This window comes from Carassius gibelio, chromosome B25 (genome assembly GCF_023724105.1).
Source record: "Carassius gibelio isolate Cgi1373 ecotype wild population from Czech Republic chromosome B25, carGib1.2-hapl.c, whole genome shotgun sequence".
In the NCBI taxonomy this organism is placed as follows: domain Eukaryota; kingdom Metazoa; phylum Chordata; class Actinopteri; order Cypriniformes; family Cyprinidae; genus Carassius; species Carassius gibelio.
The window spans coordinates 7,343,001-7,365,685 of NC_068420.1; the positions used below are offsets into that span (position 1 = coordinate 7,343,001).

At 39.8% G+C, this 22,685-nt stretch overlaps 1 protein-coding gene and 1 long non-coding RNA gene across 2 annotated transcripts in view; both read left to right on the forward strand.

The window, feature by feature from the left end:
- The first annotated feature begins 1,073 nt into the window (after positions 1-1,073).
- On the forward strand, positions 1,074-2,840 carry LOC128014628 (uncharacterized). Its single transcript, XR_008183602.1, has 3 exons — positions 1,074-1,171; positions 1,272-1,391; positions 2,808-2,840. It is a non-coding gene; the product is annotated as an uncharacterized LOC128014628 (long non-coding RNA).
- Positions 2,841-7,011: 4,171 nt separating this feature from the next.
- LOC128014576 (mucin-2) overlaps positions 7,012-22,685 on the forward strand; it is a 31,777-nt gene continuing 16,103 nt past the window's right edge. Inside the window, exons 1-25 of the mRNA XM_052598244.1 lie at positions 7,012-7,162; positions 13,266-13,527; positions 13,619-13,733; positions 13,992-14,082; positions 14,247-14,368; positions 14,490-14,715; positions 14,840-14,965; positions 15,304-15,418; positions 15,679-15,817; positions 15,942-16,055; positions 16,501-16,567; positions 16,674-16,811; positions 16,908-17,072; positions 17,395-17,489; positions 17,748-17,874; positions 18,548-18,803; positions 18,907-18,959; positions 19,375-19,475; positions 19,588-19,739; positions 20,260-20,398; positions 20,496-20,600; positions 20,890-21,069; positions 21,200-21,445; positions 21,550-21,706; positions 21,932-22,066. Coding sequence (XP_052454204.1) covers positions 7,090-7,162; positions 13,266-13,527; positions 13,619-13,733; positions 13,992-14,082; positions 14,247-14,368; positions 14,490-14,715; positions 14,840-14,965; positions 15,304-15,418; positions 15,679-15,817; positions 15,942-16,055; positions 16,501-16,567; positions 16,674-16,811; positions 16,908-17,072; positions 17,395-17,489; positions 17,748-17,874; positions 18,548-18,803; positions 18,907-18,959; positions 19,375-19,475; positions 19,588-19,739; positions 20,260-20,398; positions 20,496-20,600; positions 20,890-21,069; positions 21,200-21,445; positions 21,550-21,706; positions 21,932-22,066 — 3,499 coding nt within the window. The 5' untranslated portion in view covers positions 7,012-7,089. The remainder of the gene's footprint in view (positions 7,163-13,265; positions 13,528-13,618; positions 13,734-13,991; positions 14,083-14,246; positions 14,369-14,489; positions 14,716-14,839; positions 14,966-15,303; positions 15,419-15,678; positions 15,818-15,941; positions 16,056-16,500; positions 16,568-16,673; positions 16,812-16,907; positions 17,073-17,394; positions 17,490-17,747; positions 17,875-18,547; positions 18,804-18,906; positions 18,960-19,374; positions 19,476-19,587; positions 19,740-20,259; positions 20,399-20,495; positions 20,601-20,889; positions 21,070-21,199; positions 21,446-21,549; positions 21,707-21,931; positions 22,067-22,685) is intronic.

The window sequence follows — 22,685 nt, forward strand, 5'->3', positions numbered from 1 at the left end:
AGTATTTTGGCGAATATGAAATAATCATAATTTTATTCTTAAATTCACGATTTTGCCGGCCCATCCAGTCCTGATGGTTATTGGTAAATGGACTTGCCTTGCTGTCCTCTGTGGAGGATCTAACACGAGTCTCTGCTTGAGCTCAGAGTCCCAATGCCCCCCATCTCAGGACTACATAGAAGGAGAATAACAGAAATAGAGGAGGAGATGGGGAGGTGGAGGGATGCTGGAAGAATTGTCTGCTGAGATATCCCAATGACTGCTGGATTATATGGGCTTGTAATGAGGATTGACAGAACTAAATGATAAGGCTCCAACCAAACCTGTGTTTGGAATTTCATTTAGAAAATGGAACTAAAATAAGAGTTAAAATTAAAATTGGTTTGTTAACCTGTTTTGTTTTTACCCTTCAAGGGCTCTGAATATGTGAAACAAGAAGGAGAGTGCTGTGGAAGATGTGTACCAAAGAACTGTACTTACACAGAAGACCAAACCACTTATATAATTCGGGTACTGTACATTTGTAAACTTTTGTACACATTTCTTAATCCTTTTAGTTCATCAGACAATGAATCTGCTCTGTCCTTCTGTCTTCATTGAGTCTGTCTGTCTTTTGTCAGGTTGGAGAATTCCGCATGCACAAATGTGAAAATGTTACCTGTCATGAAATTGATGGCTCGCCTGTTATTGAGAAGAGCACTGAGAAGTGCACTTACACCAGTTCACGTGACTGTAAACCTGTAAGTAAAATCACTAGCTTAAACTCCACTTCACACTTGTTTGTATGTATGTATTTTGCATTGCTGTAATTTTCAGATGCAATACAGTTTTTCCTCATTGATTCTACAGTTGTGATGAAAATCTTCTTAATTTTAATAAGTTATGTTTAATAATTTTTAACTTACTATATAAGAATTTTGATTTAACAATTTTATTGTTACACAATCTTAAACTAACGATTGAAAATACGAGTTAAGAAGATTGTAATGTTTTGTGAATCTGGCTCTGGTTCCTTTTAATGAGTCTGTCAAAAGGAGTGAATTATTAAACTACAAACTTATTTTCCTTCAAGTGCTTTGAATATGTGAAAGAAGAAAAAGAGTGCTGTGGAACATGTAAACAATATTGCTGTATTTACAATGCACCAGACAAGACCACACCTAAACTCAAGGTACATGGTCAAAAATGTTTTCTTAATTTTTTTAGTTAATCAGATAAATTATCTGTGCTGTTTTTCAAACCACATATAGCCTCTCTGCCTTTCTGTTTAGGTTCAAGAGGAATACAAGTTTAAATGTACGACCGGTACCTGCAAAGAAGTTAATGGCTCCCTTGCGATTGTGGAGAGCATTAAAACATGCCCTTACATTAATCCAAATGAATGTGTACCTGTAAGCTTGTATTTTGTATTACTGTTGCTTTCTGCTAATGCTTAAGTTTGGATGTATGGCTTTGATGTATTGTAGGTTTTCTTATTTTTTTTCCAGACTAAGGTGAGTGCTCTTCAAAAAAATTTCACAAACAAAGAAACATACTTTTAAATTAAGGCAAACAAAAGTTGCAGCTATGTGTGTAACATCAAGGTGTGATGGGGGGTGGTTAATAACAGCACTCACTCTAATGTTATTCCAAACATTGACATATATATGAGGGGCTGTACAAGCCATAATTCATTATGGCACTCTCACACATGTACATTCTCCATTCACACACATGCATACATTTCTACTCTCTCTCTCTCTCACACACACACACAAGTATTTCAACAAGCTATGTGGGTTTTAAACATAAATATTATCATCGTGAAAAGGTTACATGGCCTCGTCCCCTAAGCGAGTTGTGTCTGAGGATCGCGTTGCCAGTTACACATATTATAAGTGTCTATGGATTCTTTCTTTAAAGTTAATTTAGGAAGTAAAAAGTAGAAAGTTGCAAGTTGGGGACAACGATATCTTTATATTATTTTCATAACTCAAGATTTGGACTCATTGCAAGGTAAGGCAAGGCAAGGCAAGTTTATTTATATAGCACATTTCGTACACAATGGTAATTCAATGTACTTTCCAGAAAGCAAGAAAGTAAAATAATCAATAAGAAAAATGGTAGCACTTTATTTTACAGTCCTGTTCCTCATGTACATACTATGTACTTATTATAGTAATTACAATAACTATGTAATAACTAGGTACTAACCCTGAACCTACCCATAAACCTAACCCTACCCCATGTAGTTACCTTGTATTACCAGAACTTTCTTAGATAAATACACTGTAATTAATAGCATCATTAAATTTTGGAGGGAGAGCGGAGTAATTCTTGCACATGTATTTCTTGGTCTGAGAGTGGCTTCCTGCTTAAAAAAAAGGTAGAAATATATGCATGTGAATGGAGAATGTAAGTGTGTGAGAGTACTAATGTATGCATGTGAATGGAGAATGTAAGTGTGTGAGAGTACTAATGTATGCATGTGAATGGAGAATGTATGTATATATATATATATATATATATATATGATCAAAATTAGTACACACACACACACACACATACTGTACATATTTCATCCTTGAAAGAAAGTAATACTGAGTAACACAATTGTGTGAATATTCTTTATATGGCTGTGTTAAGTGTTTGAGCTTAGGATTTGAAAATTTTGAGTATTTCTTCAAGAAAATAATATATGTGCTTTTTAGTATAAAATATACAATGTTTTGGAAAACTGTATGTTTTATGAGATTTGACCATACTTTGAGAAATGTGTAAATGTTCTCTATTTAAAAAAGTGTGTTCTATTGTTGCTGTCTTTACAGGGAACAATAAAAGATGACACAGATGGATGTTGCCAGATCTGTAAGCCATTCTTTACACTGAACATCCTCACACAAATTATTTGTTTAATTGTTAAAATGCTTGTCCGCAGATAATTTAAGATATGTTAAACAAATAAAAAATAACACGTTAGGCACTATATAAAATGTTGTTCATTAAAGTCACTGGCTTACATACCTCTCTTATCTCTCAGGTGAACACCGCAGCTGTGCTTCCGAGAAGAACATCACCCGACTGGATGTCAAAAATTGTAATTTCATCAAAGATGATGAAGTTAAATCCTGCACTGGCGACTGTACATGTGTGAATCGATGTGAGTAACTACCAAATGTTGATTTTTAGTTATTGATTAATTATATTTTCCATAAATTAATTATCCATATGTGTATATATAGATACATGAGATATCAATATGTCATTGCTAATTAAATTAATTGTATAATTTCTTCTACAATGATTGGAATATCAATTCAATAGACTTAAAGGTGCTGTATGTAGGCTTGACACTGAGTGGTTGAACTAGGTATTACAGTCCAAATTCTAAATACTGAGAGGGTTTTTTTTTTTTTTTTTTTTCACCCGGACCCTCCTCCTCAGAATGAAATGTGTTTTCCGCTGAAATACAATTGGGTAAACTGTCAGTGGGTGGGTTTCACAAACCAAAACAGAGACCCACTTTCTGGCCCAGAACACACATTTTCAAAGGAGAGTAATTGACTGTAGGAATGGTTTTCAGATGTTTCAGAGTATGTTAACTAAGCATGTCTCTGCAAACTTATTATGGTATTTTTATGATTTAGCAGAGTCAAAAACATACATACAGCAAATATAAGTTAAAAGCTATTGGAAAATCTTCAACATTAATTTTTGGTAGCCAACCTTTTTGGAGACAGTGTATATTAGGATAAAACGATGTAAGCACATTCAGCTGTACTATAATGTTTTTTTTTTTGTTTTGTTTTGTTTTTTCTTGGAAACCTGCACAGGTATTCGATGCACATGAACGATTTGATGCACAGCGGTTCCTGCTGCCAGGAGGAGAATTTCACCCTTCGACCGGATAAGATTAGATCCTAATTGACTGCTGATTTGAACATGACTCAATAATCTGACATATTACAATTTCAAAATATATATACAATAATGGAAATGATTTAATATGATTGTTACAGTGCATTAATGGCTATAGTTATTTTGGCTAATATTGCACCATTAATGTTTTTCTGTGTGGTTTGTTCTAAGGGTAAGGTTAACTCTAGTCTGTTATCTCACAGAAGGGATCCTGTGTGTTTTTTCTTTTATTTGTTACACTCTCTGGTAATGCATGAGATAATGCGGTACTTTTCTTTCCAATGAACTGAATTAAAATCACAATAAAGCATAATAAAGAGCATCAATTACAGTCCCCTGGATTTTTTTGCACTGAAATAAAGCTGAGCACTAACACTTTAAATCCAACTGTCAAGCAATGATGAAATGTGCATCCTAAAATGTAGTCCTTGTTTAATATCAAGAGAACACATTCAGTACCTACCAGGCCACAAAGAAGGTATTGTCATATGCTCTGCCGTACCTACATCTCACCATAGGAAGGCACTGCTGTCCACCTACTGAAACTGACTTTATCATGCACCTGTCTAACAGCGTTTCTCAGTTGGTTTTACACATTTCCCCACGGTACTTGTTCTTAATTGAACTTATAACAGAGTACTTAATTCTGATTTATATATTTGTGAATAATAACCGTTGTCCAGGGCTATGTCTTTGCCTGCGATTGTAGCATCTTCAGTATTACTTACTGTGAAGAAAACTTGACCAGATTACCAGAACATCTGGGATGACAACGAACCAATGTTGTGTAAGATTCAGTTCCTGTGAAAAACCGTACCTGTGGCTGGAGTTTACCTAAATGTACATGATATTTGTGATAGTTCCTCTATTGGCATGTCTTTAACCTCTGATAGTGCAGGCTATTACAGTTAGTTTTACATTCGTTTTTACTCTTTGATATTTTTAGCATTTTTTTTTCTTCAATTAAGATTTTGTACTTTTTCCCTGGAAATACTTTTGACCTGTCTTGAACTCATTATGATCAAGGAGGAAAAGTACTGCAGTATGCACTGTAGGCTACATGCACAACATTGGCAGTGTCAATAGAAACTCAACCAGTGTTGGTTTATCCATTATTTTATATTTGTTCCCTCCCTTTGCCAACAAAGTTGCCCGGTTTCATAAGGGTATTTTCTGAAGAACAGCTGTCTTAAGACGCTTGTCTTTGACTGTCAACACTTGCGTTTGCAGTGTCATGAAAAGGTGGAGCTTTCGGATTGGAGCTCACTTTACATGCATATCAAAAACCTGATGTTTGTCTTGGGAGGAACTTTTGCTCTACTAAAGGTTGTTTGATGGCTTGGGCAGATCTCAATATCACAAAATTATTATATTTGCTGTCAGCTGAACAATGATTTACATAGGAGTGCCTGAATATTCTTGTTGTCTGATGGCTTGCCAGCTTTCTGATTATTCACTGTGGAAAGAAATAAAGGGCCCTGTCAACAAACCCTTATTTATTATTAAATTAATTAAAACATTCTGTAAATAATTACATATAATCATAATATCAGTGTTCCTTCATTTATCATATTGAGCTACACAGATACATGAATCCATTTGAGCTTGCAAACAGAACTGGAAATGCATAATGATTTTATGTTTATAATATGTAATATGTTTAACTGTATATTCCCCCTATACCCCCCCCATATTTCCGTATTCCTTGATTAAAATATTATATTTGAATAAAATATACTGAAAGTAGATCTTAAAAAGTGTTTGTTTTATTGCATTATCAGATTTATTTTGCGATATTTAATTCTAAATGAAACTTCATCATAATTTTTGCAACAACAATAGCACTAAAGAGCCTGAAAACAGATTAAAACAGCAATATATATTTTGTAATATATATATAAAAAATGAAATAAAAAACATAAAAAAAATATGTTTAATAATAATAATAACATTTAATTTAAAATGTAAAAAATATGTATTTATATTTAGGATACATAAATGAGCAGCTTGGACATTCTACTTTAAATTATTACTACTTTAAACATTTTATTTTTGGATTAACTAATTATTTTTCTAAAGTTGAAAGGGGTCAAACATGTCCATATATTCATAAATTGATTTTATTTTTTATTAATTTTTTTATTATTAGGTTTGAATTTATTTTTATGAACATAATTTTGTCTAAATTCTGTCTGTATCAATGTGGTTATTTTTACAGCAACTAAACAACAATCAGAAATGTCCCCAAAAACTCTTAATTTAATTTAATTTAATTTAATTTAATTTAATTTAATTTAATTTAATTTAATTTAATTTAATTTAATTTAATTTAATTTAAATACTGTAGAACTTTTTGATGACTAATGTTTAATTTCCAGATTTGGAAAGGTCTACAGGGTCAGCCTTGCTTGAAAAAATAGCTGAAGAAGTAGCCATAAATGGTTATGCATGACATCACATTTCTCACAAGTCTAAAATCTTTATCAAGAAAAGGATCAGGATATGAGCACTGCCAGATGGTGAATGGTCAGTGTGTTTTAATTCACAAAAGCACAGGTGGCATTCAGGAGATTGAGACACACCTGTGTACCTGCAAAGATGCTGAACGTCAAGTTATCTGCATCACAGACAGGATGTTCAAACCTCACACGCAATCATATATGTGGTCACTCCACATGTATTGCCATTTTGCTGCAAGCTTGATTTGATTAATTTGACACATTTATGGTCATATCCTTCTTGAGACATTCATATGGATGTCTACAAAGTAACTCCGGACACTTAAGACTTATTTACACAAGACCATTAGTCCTCATCTCATTCTCCTTATCAGCTGCTAAATGAATTATTAATCATGTATTGTATATTTATTTTGCAGGATTTATCGGTGAATGTTATTTTTACTAATCCTCATCATACATATACACAGAAGTTGTAAATTATTCACACCCTGCTGTAAATATAATGTTCATTACATCAATTTTATTAAACGTCTCATCAAACATCATTTAGAGAGGTAACTGCCGCCCTCATGGACACACACTCATGCCATCACTGGACTTTGGTAACAGCAGGTTGACCCTCCCTGCAGGGTGGGGAGTGAAAGGTGAATGAGAAATGATATAAAAGAGGGTATGAAAAGGAATCCCACAGTACTGGAGCTCTATCTGTAGACCTCTCTCATCTCCCACCATGGACTGGAGAGCATCTACAGTCTGCACACTGCTTCTGGTCCTTACCGGCATTCAGGTTGATTCAAAGACAGGTATATAAGAGTTAACTTTCCTACTTGAAATGGTTCTCGAGGAGTTTCATCTGTCTCGTTTAATTATTTAAGTTTAGATTAATCAGTATACGATTTGGAAGCTTTTATATTTGAAATTCTCTCTCTCTCTCTCTCTTTCTCTTATTTTCAAATAATTGTAAATTAATTTCTTTTTAATCATGATATGTTTCTTTAGGATTATAACTTTGACCATGGCAGTGTTGGTGCAAAGATGAATTTCAATTAAAGATCATAAAGATGATTCTATCTTGTCAAATAGCTTGATGTTGTGGTTAAAAACAGCATTGATGTCAGCATCTGGAAAGAAGGAAACCTGAACCTGATACTATCTGTGTCAAGGGGCGAGACTGGGACTCAGTTGCAGATGCTCAAAAGGTCAGTTTATTAGATGGCTTAATTCCAAAGGACAGAGAAAAAAATAAAAATGAGAATTAACAAAAAACTATCCAGGAACAGGGCAGTCTGGAGCAGATCCAAAAGAGCCTCCTGGACGAATTCCACTAGGAAATCCTCTGATGCAATGCCCGGACAAACTGACAGGGAGGCGGGGGCGCTGTTGAGGCGGGGAACTGGTGGCGCGCTGTGGCGCGGCGAAGAAGAGGAGTGACAGCGATCGGTGAGCTCTAACACGGAAGGCTGGAGAGTAGCGCTGCCTGAAAGCAGGAGGAAGTGGGAAAAAACAAACAAACTAGAGGATGAAAACAAAACGGGCACGATCTCTGTGTAGGCTAAACAAGAGATGTGGATAAAGTTGAGACATGGACGAAAACAACTCGACGATCTGACAACAGACAGCACACATGAGGAGACTAAATAGAGAAGGAGTGATTATCATAATGCAGAGCAGGTGATGGTGACCAATAACAAGATAATAATGAAACAAGAGGGCGGAGACGGGCACCACGGTGACACAGAAGCACATGGTAAGTGTAAACAACACACACTATGGGGAAAAACAGACAGATCAGCCCGGGGGCGTGACATTACCCCCCTCCCCAGGAGCGCCCCCTGGCGCTCCAGGGAAGGTACCACCACGCTGCCGGTTGAAGTCCTCGATCAGCGACCGATCCAGAATATCCCGAGCCGGGACCCAACTCCTCTCATCCGGACCATATCCCTCCCAGTCCACCAGATACTGAAATCCCCGACCACGACGTCTGACATCCAGCAACCTCCTGACAGTGAAGGCTGGGGAACCATCCACTAGACGGGGAGGGGGAGGGTTAGTAGCAGATGGGTTAAGGCGAGAATGAAACACAGGTTTGACCCGAGAAACATGAAAGACTGGGTGTACCCGACCAAGTATGGGAGGTAACTTGAGCTTTACCGCCACCGGACTCAATACCTTGGTGATCTGATATGGCCCCATGAACCTGGGGGCTAACTTGCGAGAAGCCACCCGGAGAGGAAGGTCCTTGGTAGACAGCCATACTCTCTGACCACATACGTAGCGGGGAGCAGGAATACGGTGACGGTCAGCCGCTGCTTTGGTTCGTCTGGAAACCCGAGCCAAGGTTTCCTCAGCCCTCCTCCAGGTGCGGCGACACCTGCGGACGAAGGCTAAGGCAGACGGAACAGCAGCATCGGGTTCCTGTGAGGGGAACATAGGAGGTTGAAAACCAATGGAGCACTGGAATGGAGACATACCTGTGGCCGCCACTGGCAAGGAGTTATGGGCATATTCAATCCAGGATAACTGTTGGCTCCAAGAACTCGGATTATGGGACGTCAGGCAGCGGAGAGCTTGTTCCAAAACCTGGTTTGCCCGCTCGGACTGCCCATTGGTCTGAGGGTGAAAACCTGACGACAGACTCGTAGAGGCCCCGATCTGTCGACAGAACTCCTTCCAGAATCGGGAGACAAACTGTGGCCCCCTATCAGAAACCACGTCCACCGGAAGGCCATGAATCCGGAAGATGTGGTCAACCACCACTTGAGCGGTCTCCTTAGCTGAAGGCAGTTTGGGAAGGGGGATGAAATGGGCCGCTTTAGAGAAGCGATCAACCACCGTCAATACTACGGTGTTACCCCTCGATGGTGGAAGACCAGTGACAAAGTCAAGGGCTATGTGTGACCAGGGGCGGGAGGGGATGGGTAAGGGCTGTAGCAGACCAACAGGAGGCTGATTAGAACTCTTGTTCTGGGCGCAAATTGGGCAGGCAAACACAAACTGCCTGACGTCCTGGGCCATGGATGGCCACCAAAATCGCTGGCGGATGGCAGCCAGAGATCTCCGAACCCCAGGATGACAGACTAACTTGGATGAATGCCCCCACTGGAGGACTTCAGGGCGCAGCCCATCCGGCACGAAAAGTCTACCCTCTGGGCACTCCCTCGGCACCTCTCTCTCTCGTATGGCTTCCAGCACTCTCCTCTCCACGTCCCAGGAGAGGGACCCTACCACAATCTCTTTAGGGATAATTGTTTCAGTAGATACACTGGTTCCTTTTGTATCTCTGTAAAGACGGGAGAGGGCATCAGGTTTTATATTTTTGGAGCCTGGGCGATACGAGAGAGAGAAGTTGAACCGGCCAAAGAAGAGTGCCCATCGGGCCTGGCGTGAACTCACCCTCTTGGCCGAACGGACATATTCCAAGTTCTTATGGTCCGTCCAAACCAAGAAGGGCTGTGCTGACCCCTCCAACCAGTGACGCCACTCACCCAAGGCTAGCCTGACCGCCAACAGTTCCCGGTTCCCTACGTCATAATTCCGTTCTGCTGGGCTCAGGCGGTGAGAGTAGTAGGCACAGGGATGTACCTTCCCATCTCTGGGGGATCTCTGAGAAAGGACCGCACCTACTCCAATCTCAGAAGCATCCACCTCCACAATAAACTGGCGTTCAGGGTCTGGAAATGAAAGAACAGGAGCAGAAATGAATCGGGACTTTAGGTCATTAAAGGCCTCCTGAGCCTTCAAATTCCACCTAAACGGTACCTTAGTGGAAGTAAGAGCTGTCAAGGGTGCAGCAACCTGACTAAAGTTTCTGATGAAGCGCCTGTAGAAGTTGGCAAATCCCAGAAACCGCTGCAGTGCCTTTCGTGAGTCTGGAGGTGGCCACTCGGCTACGGCCCTTACCTTAGCGGGATCAGCTTTGATTCCCTCCGCCGAAATGATATAGCCCAGGAAGGGAACTGACTTGGAGTGGAAAACGCACTTCTCCGCTTTAACATATAGCTGGTTCTCCAGCAGCCGTTGTAGCACCTGGCGCACGTGTTGGGTGTGTACCTGAAGTGAAGGAGAGAAAATAAGAATGTCATCTAGGTACACAAAGACAAACTTGTTAACCATGTCTCGCAACACGTCATTAACCAGGGCCTGGAAGACAGCTGGGGCATTTGTCAGGCCAAAGGGTAGCACCCGGTACTCATAATGTCCCGAAGGAGTGTTGAATGCTGTCTTCCACTCATCCCCCTCTCGAATCCGAACCAGGTGATAAGCATTACGGAGGTCCAACTTACTGAAGACCTTGGCTCCCTGCAAAAGTTCAAAGGCAGATGACATTAAGGGCAGGGGGTACCTATTTTTAATGGTAATGTCATTCAAACCTCTGTAATCAATACAAGGGCGCAAGGAGCCGTCCTTCTTCTTAACAAAGAAAAACCCTGCGCCAGCAGGAGACGAGGAGGGACGGATGAGACCGGCATCAAGGGACTCACGAATATATTTGTCCATAGCCTCTCTTTCTGGACCAGACAGGGAATATAACCGACCCCTGGGCGGAGAAGTGCCTGGGAGGAGGTTGATGGCACAATCATAAGGCCGGTGAGGAGGCAGGGACACAGCCCGGGACTTGCTGAAGACCTGCCGCAGATCGCAGTACTCCTCCGGCACCCCGGACAGATCAGCATCATCCACCTGCACAACAGGAAACACAAAACCAGGAAAAGAGGCAGAACCCAAACAAGACTCAAGACAAGACTGTTTCCAAGACAAGACTGAGTTTCTGGCCCAATCCACATGAGGACCGTGCTGCACCAACCACGGGTGTCCCAGAACCACGGGGGCACTCGGGGAATCAAGAAGGTACAGCTCGGTTATCTCATGGTGATTGCCAGAAACGATAAGACTTACAGGAGGGGTGAGGTGAGTGATGGTAGTGATAGGGGAATCATCCAGAGACCGAACAGAGATAGGAGTAGAGAGGGGAATGGCGGGAATTCCCCACTGCTTGGCCAGTGCCGTGTCCAGGAAACTACCACCAGCCCCAGAATCCACCAGGGCCGAACAGGAGTGACGAGAACCTCCGAACTGGACACCCACGGGAAGTAGTGTGCGGGAGGAGTGGGGGAAATTAAGCGGAGATGTGCCCACCAGAATCCCCCTGGCTACTGATGGGCCTTGGCTTTTAGCGGGCATTTTCCAACGAAGTGTCCGGCCCTCCCACAGTAGAGACATAAGCCCCGGGTGAGTCTCTCTTGCTTCTGCTGGGAAGTAAGACGCAGTCGTCCCACCTGCATGGGTTCAGGGTCAGCAGGAGATGGCAGAGGCAGGACCGGGGTGGATTCGCTGGTCATTTCACCCACCCTCCAAGAAGTGCGAGCAGTCAGTTGTTGGTGACGAAGGCGAAGGCGGTTCTCAACACGGAGGGCCAGGTCGACCAGATCATCGAAACTGCGTGGAAGCTCTTGGGTGGCGATCTTGTCTTGGATCTCCTCGTCTAGTCCAGCACGAAACACAGCTCTGCAAGCCCCCTCATTCCAGTCACAGGCCGCTGCTAAGGTCTTGAATTCAATGGCATACTCGGTCACTGAGCGGCCTCCTTGCTGTAGCCGTGCCAGCTGGGCCGCTGCTTCATCACCCCGAGCAGAACGGTCGAATAATTTGACCATCTCCTGTCGAAAAGCCCCAAACGAGGCACAAAAGGGAGCCCGGGCCTCCCACACTGAAGTTCCCCAGTCACGGGCTCTGCCTGTGAGGAGGGTTAGAACATAAGCCACCTTAGTCTCTTCCTGGGCATATCGGCGGGGCTGGAGGGCGAAGACTAGGGAGCACTGAGACAGGAAGGCTCTGCAGGAGTTAGGGTTCCCATCATAGGGAGGTGGGTTGTTGGCATGAGGCTCAGGATCATGACGGGTAGAGGAAAGGCTAGTGGGGTCCTCCGATCTTGCAGGTGTCTGTCTCTGAAGTTCCTGGAGCTGGGCAGTCAGCTCCGACAACTTGGCATTAAGGAACTCAACCTCCCGCGATGTGGACGTTAGCTGGGAGGCATGTTGGCCCAGGAGAATGCCCTGCTGGGTGACGGCTGATCTGAGGGGATCTGCACCTGCTGAGTCCATGGTGGTCAGATCGTTCTGTCAAGGGGCGAGACTGGGACTCAGTTGCAGATGCTCAAAAGGTCAGTTTATTAGATGGCTTAATTCCAAAGGACAGAGAAAAAAATAAAAATGAGAATTAACAAAAAACTATCCAGGAACAGGGCAGTCTGGAGCAGATCCAAAAGAGCCTCCTGGACGAATTCCACTAGGAAATCCTCTGATGCAATGCCCGGACAAACTGACAGGGAGGCGGGGGCGCTGTTGAGGCGGGGAACTGGTGGCGCGCTGTGGCGCGGCGAAGAAGAGGAGTGACAGCGATCGGTGAGCTCTAACACGGAAGGCTGGAGAGTAGCGCTGCCTGAAAGCAGGAGGAAGTGGGAAAAAACAAACAAACTAGAGGATGAAAACAAAACGGGCACGATCTCTGTGTAGGCTAAACAAGAGATGTGGATAAAGTTGAGACATGGACGAAAACAACTCGACGATCTGACAACAGACAGCACACATGAGGAGACTAAATAGAGAAGGAGTGATTATCATAATGCAGAGCAGGTGATGGTGACCAATAACAAGATAATAATGAAACAAGAGGGCGGAGACGGGCACCACGGTGACACAGAAGCACATGGTAAGTGTAAACAACACACACTATGGGGAAAAACAGACAGATCAGCCCGGGGGCGTGACAATCTGATACTGTCATTGATGCCTTAGAATTTACTAAATATTTTCAATTGTTTCAAAAAGTTACTTCAAGCTCTCTCAAACGTTTTCTAAAATATGTCAAACTTTCATATTTCTTTGTTTTCGCCCATTTTGTGTGCAGTCTATCCCAGCAACCATGGCAACAACGTCTGTAGCATGTGGGGAAACTTCCACTTCAAGACGTTCGATGGAGACCTGTATCAGTTCCCAGGGATGTGCGAGTATAACCTGGTCTCCGACTGCCAAAGCCTCATCCGCCAGTTCTCAGTTCACGTGAAGAGAACAGAACACAGCACTGGCCCAAAGATCAGCAGGGTGTCCATTTCCATCAATGACATTGGCGTTGAGTTCACAGAGGAACAGGTCGTGGTCAATGGAGAAAAGTACGATTCTGGGGAACCCAACCAGCTGTAAAAGACTTAAAAGGGTATTCTGGTTGGTCAGTCTTTCATTGATATCTTTTCTCTTGTTCAGAGTAACGCTGCCCGTGCATGTCGCAGGGATCCTTGTGGAAGAGAACACAATTTACACCAGACTCTATTCCAAAATGGGCATCACTGTCATGTGGAACAAAGAGGATGCTGTTATGGTGAGTTTATAAGCTCATTATGAGCTCAAAACAACTCTTATGAAACTACATCTTTAACCAGGGCTGCCAACTCTCAAGAATCAAAATATATGATTCATGCAATTCACACTTTCCTAACACTCTCACTCTTAGAGGTTCATTGTTTATAAAGAACTTTGTGAGTTTGCGATAATATATATATATTCCTTACTCCATGGTTTCTCTTGCTCTGATCAAATCAAATGATCTAACAGTGCATTTTGTGTGGTCCTTTGTTAGGTGGAACTAGACTCCAAATATTCCAATCAGACTTGTGGACTGTGTGGTGACTTCAATGGAGTTCCAGTTTATAGTGAATTCATTGAATCTGGTAAGTCACTTTTACAGCCTGATTTATTACTTTTCTCTATATTAGTGATTATTTGACCAATTATGAACAGTATAAATGATTATTCCACATGGATACCTAGTTTAATGAATCTCCAAGAGTTTTAACAATATCCAAGATCAAGCGTCTGTCTTATTCCTTAACAGGACGGAGGGTTGGCTATGCGGAGTTCGGTAATATGCACAGAGTTCCCAACCCAACACACGTCTGTGAAGATCCTTTTGAAAGCGACGATGAGGAAAATGTGGTGGACAAATGTGAAAAATTTGTAAGTTACTGAAGAGAGCTGATCGTTCCAGATTAAATTGATAGTCACAACAGCAACTCAGAATTCTAGCAGTGTTACATAATATGGACCTTCAAGATTTTCCACGTCCTTTTCACAACAGCGGGCAAATTGTGCAGATCTTTTGGAGGATGAAAAGTGGTCTTCTTGTAGCTGGGTTTTGAACCCAGAGCCATATATCAAGGCCTGTATGAATGATATTTGCTCGAGCCAACCTGAAGATGAAGACACCAGCACCTCTGCGCTTTGTGCGACTTTGTCTGAATATTCACGTCAGTGCTCTCACTCCGGAGGAACTCCACCGTCCTGGAGGACAGCAAACTTCTGTGGTAAGAAATGCATTGATAATTCTGGTGAAAATGGTAGGATTTTTCTCTCTTGAGCGGTTCCTTTGTCTTCATTCCTTATTAATAGCAGTTGTAAAGACTCTGTGTGTCTTGTATTCCTATGCAGCCATGAAGTGCCCCTACAATATGGTACATTCTGAAAGTGGCTCTCCCTGTATGGACACATGCTCACACAAAGACACAAATGAACTGTGTGAGGAACACAACATTGATGGATGCTTTTGCCCGCCAGGTCAGTACCACTATAATATAATCCAAATTATTATGAACTACTGTTCAGAAGTCTGAGATCGGTAAGAAGGAATCTTTTATTCAGCAAGGATGTTTTAAATTGATCTAAAGTTATAGTAAAAAAAAAATGTAATGATAGCTTTTGAATGTTACAAAAGATTCTATTTTTGAAGAATCCTTAAAAGAGTAAGCAGCACAACTGTTTCCAACATATATATATATTATAAGTTATTTTAAGTTGTAATAGTGTTTCATAATATTACTGTTCTTATTGTTTTTTTTTTTTGGTTCTTAAGAACCACATAAAGTTGATATTGATGTATTATGTTTTTGTTATAGGAACTGTGTTCGATGACATCTCAAACACGGGCTGCATCCCAGCAGAAAAGTGTCAGTGCAAGCATGACCGTGTCTACAGCTCAGGAGAGATCCTACGCAAAGATGAGGAAGAATGGTAAGAAAACACTTTTCACTCATTTTTCACACACCTTTCATGCATTTTACTACTCATATGCAATAAAAAATATGTATATTTATCAATATAACTGTAAACTGCACATTCATGACAAAATGCTGAATTATGATGATACTGGATGAATAGGAAAAATGGCAGTTTCATAAATATATAAAAATATAGAGAACTGTGATTTACCAAGTTGGCATCTGAAGCTCATGGTTTTCCACGTCTGTTTGTAATTGTATTATGTAACTCAGTATATGTGAGGAGGGAAACTGGATCTGTACAACTATTCCCGGCCCTGGCCTGTGCACAGTAGAGGAAGGATCTCACTTCACCACCTTTGACGGGAAAGAATTCACTTTCCATGGAGATTGCAACTATGTGCTCTCAAAAGTATGTGTTTTAGTTACTAACAACACCTTATTTAATTGCTAAGACATGCTGGGATTTATGGCTGATCTTATACATGCTTTAATAAATTCTTAATAAATGTCAACTTCTGCATTTGTTTTTGTAGGACTGTAAGGAGTCCAAGTTCATCATATTAGGTCTGATTGTTCCATGTTTTAGTCATCAAACTGACACCTGTTTAAAGTCTGTTGTGGTGCTGTTTGACAACGACATGAAAAATGTGAGTATACCTCTCTACTTCCATCTTGTAAATTTGGCTTTGTGAATAATGAGACGTACATGTTACGGTGCTGTTCAAAAGTTTAAGGTCAGAGAAATGTTTCAAATGTTTATGCTTACCAAGGCTGCATTTATTTGATTGCAAATACAGTCAAAACAGCAATATTGTTAAGCAACTGTTTTCTATTGTAATATATTTGAACGTACCATATTCCTGTGATTAAAAATGTATGAGCTGTCAATCTTCAGTGCCATTAGATTCTTCAGAAATCCTTCTGACATGTTGATTTGGTGCTGCAAAAACATTTCTTATCATCAATGTTGTAAACAATTGTGCTGCTTAAACATTTTCTGGAAAACGTGATGCATTTTCAAGATAATAATAAAATTGAAAAGCAGTGTAGCTTATGTAAAATAAAACTATGATGGTGATCTTTCTTCTTCAGCCTCTGATTATTAAAGCTGATGGGACAGTACAACACAATGCAGAAATTTCACTTCCTTACATAACAGGTGAGGCAGAAGAAGCTTTTAATATATTTTCTGTGTTTTAGAGCCCATTTGCTAATATATATATATATGAAGTCCTTTTCAAACGCTTCAACTCTTTTTCTCTCAGCTGACTTCACGGTGTTCATGCCATCATCGTTTCACATCATGCTTCAGACCACCTTTGGGCTGCAGGTGCAGGTACAGCTGGTGCCTCTCATGCAGGTCTACATCACGGTGGACCAAAGCTTCCAGGGCAAGACTTGCGGTGAGACCTCGGTCTTAAAAAGCACGAAAAAACTTCTACATTTTAAAGTGAATTCATCAGGAAAACCAATGTCGTGGCTTTTGTTTGTTTCTGCAGGTATCTGTGGAAATTTTAACAAAGTGCTGTCAGATGACCTGACGACCCCTCAAGGAATGGTGGAGGGTACCGCTGTTTCCTTCGCAAATGCCTGGAAAGCCCAATCCAACTGCCCCGACCGTGCTGAGAGACTGGACGACCCCTGCTCCTACAGCAGTGACAGCGGTAAGAGACTTTTTGCTTCCCAAAGTCAATTGTGGCAAAGTCACGAATACTGTATTCGTCTTGTTTTATACATATACCAAAGGGTTTATAAGTGGATTAGATAGTAATTCAATTTGGAAGCAATCAAGAGCACTAGCGGGTGGTCACATATGATCAAAAATCACATCAACAGGTGTCAGTATTCTTCCAATACGGATTCACCGGCCAGTATTTCCATGCAAAATTACGGGTTGCCCATTTTTGATGCTATATCTGTTCATTTATGCATTTTCTTTTCAAGAAGGAGTTTTAATTAAATTGCCGTATTTTATGATGCCTTTAGAGCACTTCGCTGAGTACTGGTGTTCCAAGATGAAGGACAAGGAGAGCCTTTTTGCCAAATGTCACAACACTGTCAATCCAGACAGCTACTACAAAGTATGATCTGAAACAGTAGCAGACTATATACAGAGAAGCAGCATTTTCTTAACCTTTTGCAACTAAGCAACCCAATGTTCATTTAATATAATTTATATTGTATTATTGTATTTACTAATATTCTTACATGTTCAGTTTTATTAATTGAATGTGCTGTAATTGCATATTTCTATTTAGCTTTAAATCTAGCACAAATGTAATTCAGTTTATCCCAGCTTCCACAACATGCAGTGACACAATGTGTCTATGTATTTTCAGAGATGCAAATACTCCAGCTGTACCTGTGAGAAGAGTGAGGACTGTCTGTGTACAGTGTTCTCCTCGTATGCCCGAGCCTGTGCAGCTAAAGGAATAATGCTCCAAGGCTGGAGAGACATCGTGTGCAGTAAGATGGCTGAAAAATATATTAATTCTGTAGATGGATGGATGAGGGGGAAACAAAAAGCCTTTTTAAAAAGTTTACTGTCATTATGCTTTATGCATAATCTCACATTCCTTGCAGTATACTTTTCTTTTCTTTGCACTATTCTCTGTATTATAAAAATGTAATATTAAATAGATTTGAATATAATTTCAAGACCCAGTTTCACAAAAGGGGCTTAGTTTAAGCCAGGACTAGGCCTTAGTTAAATCAAGATATTTGCGCAACTTTTACAAAAATGCCTTAGAAGAAAAGAATTACAGATGTGCATCTTGACACTGACATATTTAAAGATGTGTCAGAGCAAGATATTTTCATCTGAGACAGCTCAAACATGCGTTTTAGTGTTGTAAATATTTTACAAGTAATATTAATTTTAATTCAGTGTTAATGAAGTCGATGCCAACTTAATATTATAATATAATGCTTACCATTTTTCACACACTGTGTAGTATATAAATCTATATAGCTGCCTTTACATTTTAGGAAGGGCATCCTTTACATGTGGGATCATCATATTTGGGTGTCTCAGAAAAAGTGTAAATCCCTTCTCTACGCTAGAAGATTAGAAGAATGCTTATTTAATTTTGCTACATGCATCTTTAAGACACAATCCCTTTCAAACTGATCCCCACAGAGAAATATACAGAGAATTGCCCGGCCTCCCAGAACTACTCCTATGAGCTGCAGAACTGTCAGCGTACCTGTCTGTCTCTCGTCTCTGAGCGCCAAAGCTGCAGCGTTGACTTTGTGCCCGTTGACGGATGCGCATGTCCAGAGGGACTCTACCAGGATGAGAACGGACTGTGTGTACCTATGGAAAAATGCCCATGTTACAACAACGGACAGAAAATTCATCCCGGCAAGTCTGTCACCATTAGGGAAGAACACTGGTAAGTGAATACATATATACTGTGGGTATTAGTGGAGTAGTTATACAAGAAATCTAAAAAACTATGAATTTAATATACAATTTGATCTTATCTCTCTGTCCAGTGTTTGCATGAATGGAAAACTTCATTGTCGTTCCTGGAAAACCCAAATTCTGGGTATGAAAAGTTACTTTCATCTACTGCAAATGTGAAGTTTGTTTTCGGTTTATATAGACTACCATCACTAGTACTGGACTATCATGGCATCTGTAGATTATATGCATAGTTATCTAGTCAAATGTGATGTTGAAATTAACTCCCGTACCAAGGTTTTAATAACCAACAAACAGAGAACAATAAATAGTAGTTAATTAATTTAATTAATATGGATTTTTTTTAATGCCCAGTGTTGATATGTTAGACAACAAGCTGGCAGAAGGCAAATATAAATGATGCTGCACAAGTTAACTTTTTTCACAATTGTTATTTTTTCCACAATTGCTTGATGTCTGTTGTAAACAGTCTTTGAATATGGCTTCTGCTATAAAAAGTATAAGAATGATGCAGTGTCTGCGTCTGATATATTTTGCAGGATGTTCCTCTCCAAAGGTTTTCTTCAACTGCAGTACAGCAGCCCCAGATGAACATGGACTGGGGTGTGCAAAGACATGTTTGCAACAGGAAGTTGACTGTGTGAGTCTATAGATTCTAACATCTCTTCTCTCTTTTTCTTTCCCAAAGTCGAACACTTGTGTGGATATCAGCATTTTGCTTGTAAATAAGGTTTTATTTCGTTCTTTTCCAGTTCTCACTGGACTGTCAGTCTGGCTGCCAGTGTCCTTTTGGTCTATTGGATGATGGGAGAGGGCACTGTGTTAAACCGGACAACTGCCCGTGTAAACATGATGGACAGTATTATGCACCAGGAGCTGAGATAACCATAGATTGCAATCAATGGTCTGTAAAACCGGTGTTATTTTAGTATTATTAATATACTATTATAGTTCTTAATGATATTTTGCTTTTTTTGCTTTTCATATTTTAAAATGTAGAAGTATAAATAATATTGGGTTTGTTATTTTAGTATTTTTAAAACTACTTTTTAAAAAATATAGTATTTATTATTTTTTTATTTCAGTTTTAGTTGTTTTATAGTACTTCAGATTAAACTGTGCACATCAGAAAATTAAATACAAATATTAAATAAAATAAAAAAATATGTTATATATATGTGTGTGTGTGTGTGTGTGTGTGTGTATACTTTTTTTAATTAGTTTATTTCATTTAAAGTAAAGAACGGTTTTATTTTTGTAAACAATAATAACAAAGTGTAAAACAATAGCCATTACCATTTTCACAATAAAGTAACATTATCTTAAAACCCTTAAATAATAAGGAAATACAACCTGGCCTTTAATGATCTATAGTATAATACTGTAGAACCACACAAGATTTGAGTCTCCTTCTATATTTACAGCACCTGCAAACGGGGAAAATGGAAATGTACACATTATAAGTGTCCAGGCATATGCACCATTTACGGCAGTGGACATTATAGAACTTTTGATCAGCGAAGATTCGGCTTTAGGGGAGATTGCAGTTATATTGCTGCTCAGGTATGTGCATTTGATCAGAGGCTTTACTTAAAAAAAAATAAAAATAAATAAAGCTCTTCCCTCAGGAGGCAACATACTACATTCTCTTGTTTTGCAGGACAAGTGTGGAGATAAAACTGGCAACTTTCGTGTGATCACTGAGAATATGCCTTGTGGAACAACAGGAACCACTTGTTCAAAGGCTGTCAAGATTCTTTTGGGGGTAAGGCCACAGATGTAGGTCACATAGTATTATATTCAATACTGTGTGGTGCATTCAGAGAATAATAAAATGTGTTAAGCTGTTCAGCAGGTTAAAGTTATTGTTACATGAGGTATAAGATAATAATAGTGCACAAACTTTATCATTTAACAGGCCAGTGAAGGATTTCCTCCCATCCTTTTCAACATTTAAAGAAAATATAGAAACAATGTCTGTCACTTGATTCTGTAACTGTTTTACAATGTTTGCAACTGTTTTTATTTGTATTTCTTTTACTTCTCTCTCACAGAGGACTTTGCTGCTGCTTTCTGATGGAATTGTAACACCCATTGATACTGAAAGTGGTCCAAACATCGAGTACACTAAGAGGAACATTGGGATGTACCTTGTAATTGATGCTAACATTGGACTGACAGTTTTGTGGGACCGCAAAACCACCGTCCGCATCATTCTGCAACCTCAGCACATGGTGAGTTGAAGCTATGACTCATGAGCTTAATTTTTATATTTTTTGAACTGACACTTCCACACAGTTTTCAACAGTCCCTGAATTTGAGTTATTTGTATTGCAACATCTGTGCTTTATTGCTTTTTGACAGGGAGACGTTTGTGGTCTGTGTGGAAATTTCAATGGAAATGGAAAAGATGACTTTACCACCCAGGGAAATTTGCCAACTTCAAATGTCCTGGAGTTTGTAGACAGCTGGAAAGTGTCGAGCATTTGCCCGGATTCAAAACCAGACTACAACCCATGTCATGAGACCCCCAATCGAGAGACATGGGCAAAAATACAATGTAGCATCATCAAGGACATCAAGGGTCCATTCATAGTGTGCCATAAAAAGGTACAGTTGAAAAGACTTCTGAGAGTCAGTAAATGGAGTTCTCCATAATGTGGTATCTAAAAATATGACATATTTTTTAAGGATGGAATTGCATGTTCCCACAGGTGGATCCAAACCCATATTATGAGAACTGTGTGAAGGACTCGTGTGCATGTGACACAGGTGGAGATTGTGAGTGCTTCTGTACAGCTGTGGCAGCTTACGCTCAAGCCTGCAATGAAGCAGATGTTTGTGTGAACTGGAGAACACCCGAGATCTGCCGTAAGCATATTTAACTCTAGTGCACGTCTTAATCTGTAATCTTTTAATGTGATTCATTCTGAATTTTCAGCTACTGTGTTTTCACAAAAAAGATAATGTGAATACATTGATCGCCAGGTCATTCATTGAAGCGATTTCTTTCCTTTAATAATGTACTGCAGTTTTATTGCATTTCTTTTAGTTAAACTGTACACATTAATACTTCTGTCCATGTTTCTCTGTCAGCTGTGTACTGTGACTACTACAATAACGGAACGGAAGATTGCACATGGCATTACAGTCCTTGTCATACACCTTGCTACAAAACCTGTCTCAACCTTAATGGTACCTGCAGTGATAACAGTTTACCCCATCTGGAAGGTGAGTTGGCATCTGGTTCACGCTAGTGCACAGTTTTCAAGACTGATACGCACACTGCATATTTCTGACCTCCTTTTTGCCTGGCAGTGTGCACACATTTTTTGTTAGTTTTTGAACAGCTCAGCCTCTGAAGATGCAAAATGTTAAGGCAAGTTATCCAAGGCTTTTTTTTTTTTTTTTGAATTATATTTTATTTTTAGCGTTATTAGCAAAGTTTAGCCTATTATTTAAAAAATTTGCATAAAATTAGGGCTGTCACTAATGATTATTTTGGTAACTGAGTAATTATCTGTCGATTATTACGATGATTAATGTAGCAATTTGATCCTTTTTTTGTGGTAATAAAAATAGACTTAAGAGAACAATAGACATAAAAAAGACTTAAAATACATATACAGTAGCAATGAGGCAATAGTAATTGTTTCAAATACAATTTCAAGAGCAAGTAATCATATAGTTTTATTTAACAAAACGGTTAAAATACATAGTGTAATAAAGCATTTTAATCATTACTTTATGTACAATATATCAAATGCCTGTACAACAAATGCCAAATGCCAATTTACAACAAATTGTCAACAGCCTGACAATCGTTTTTACACTTTGGAGTGCAGTCTAA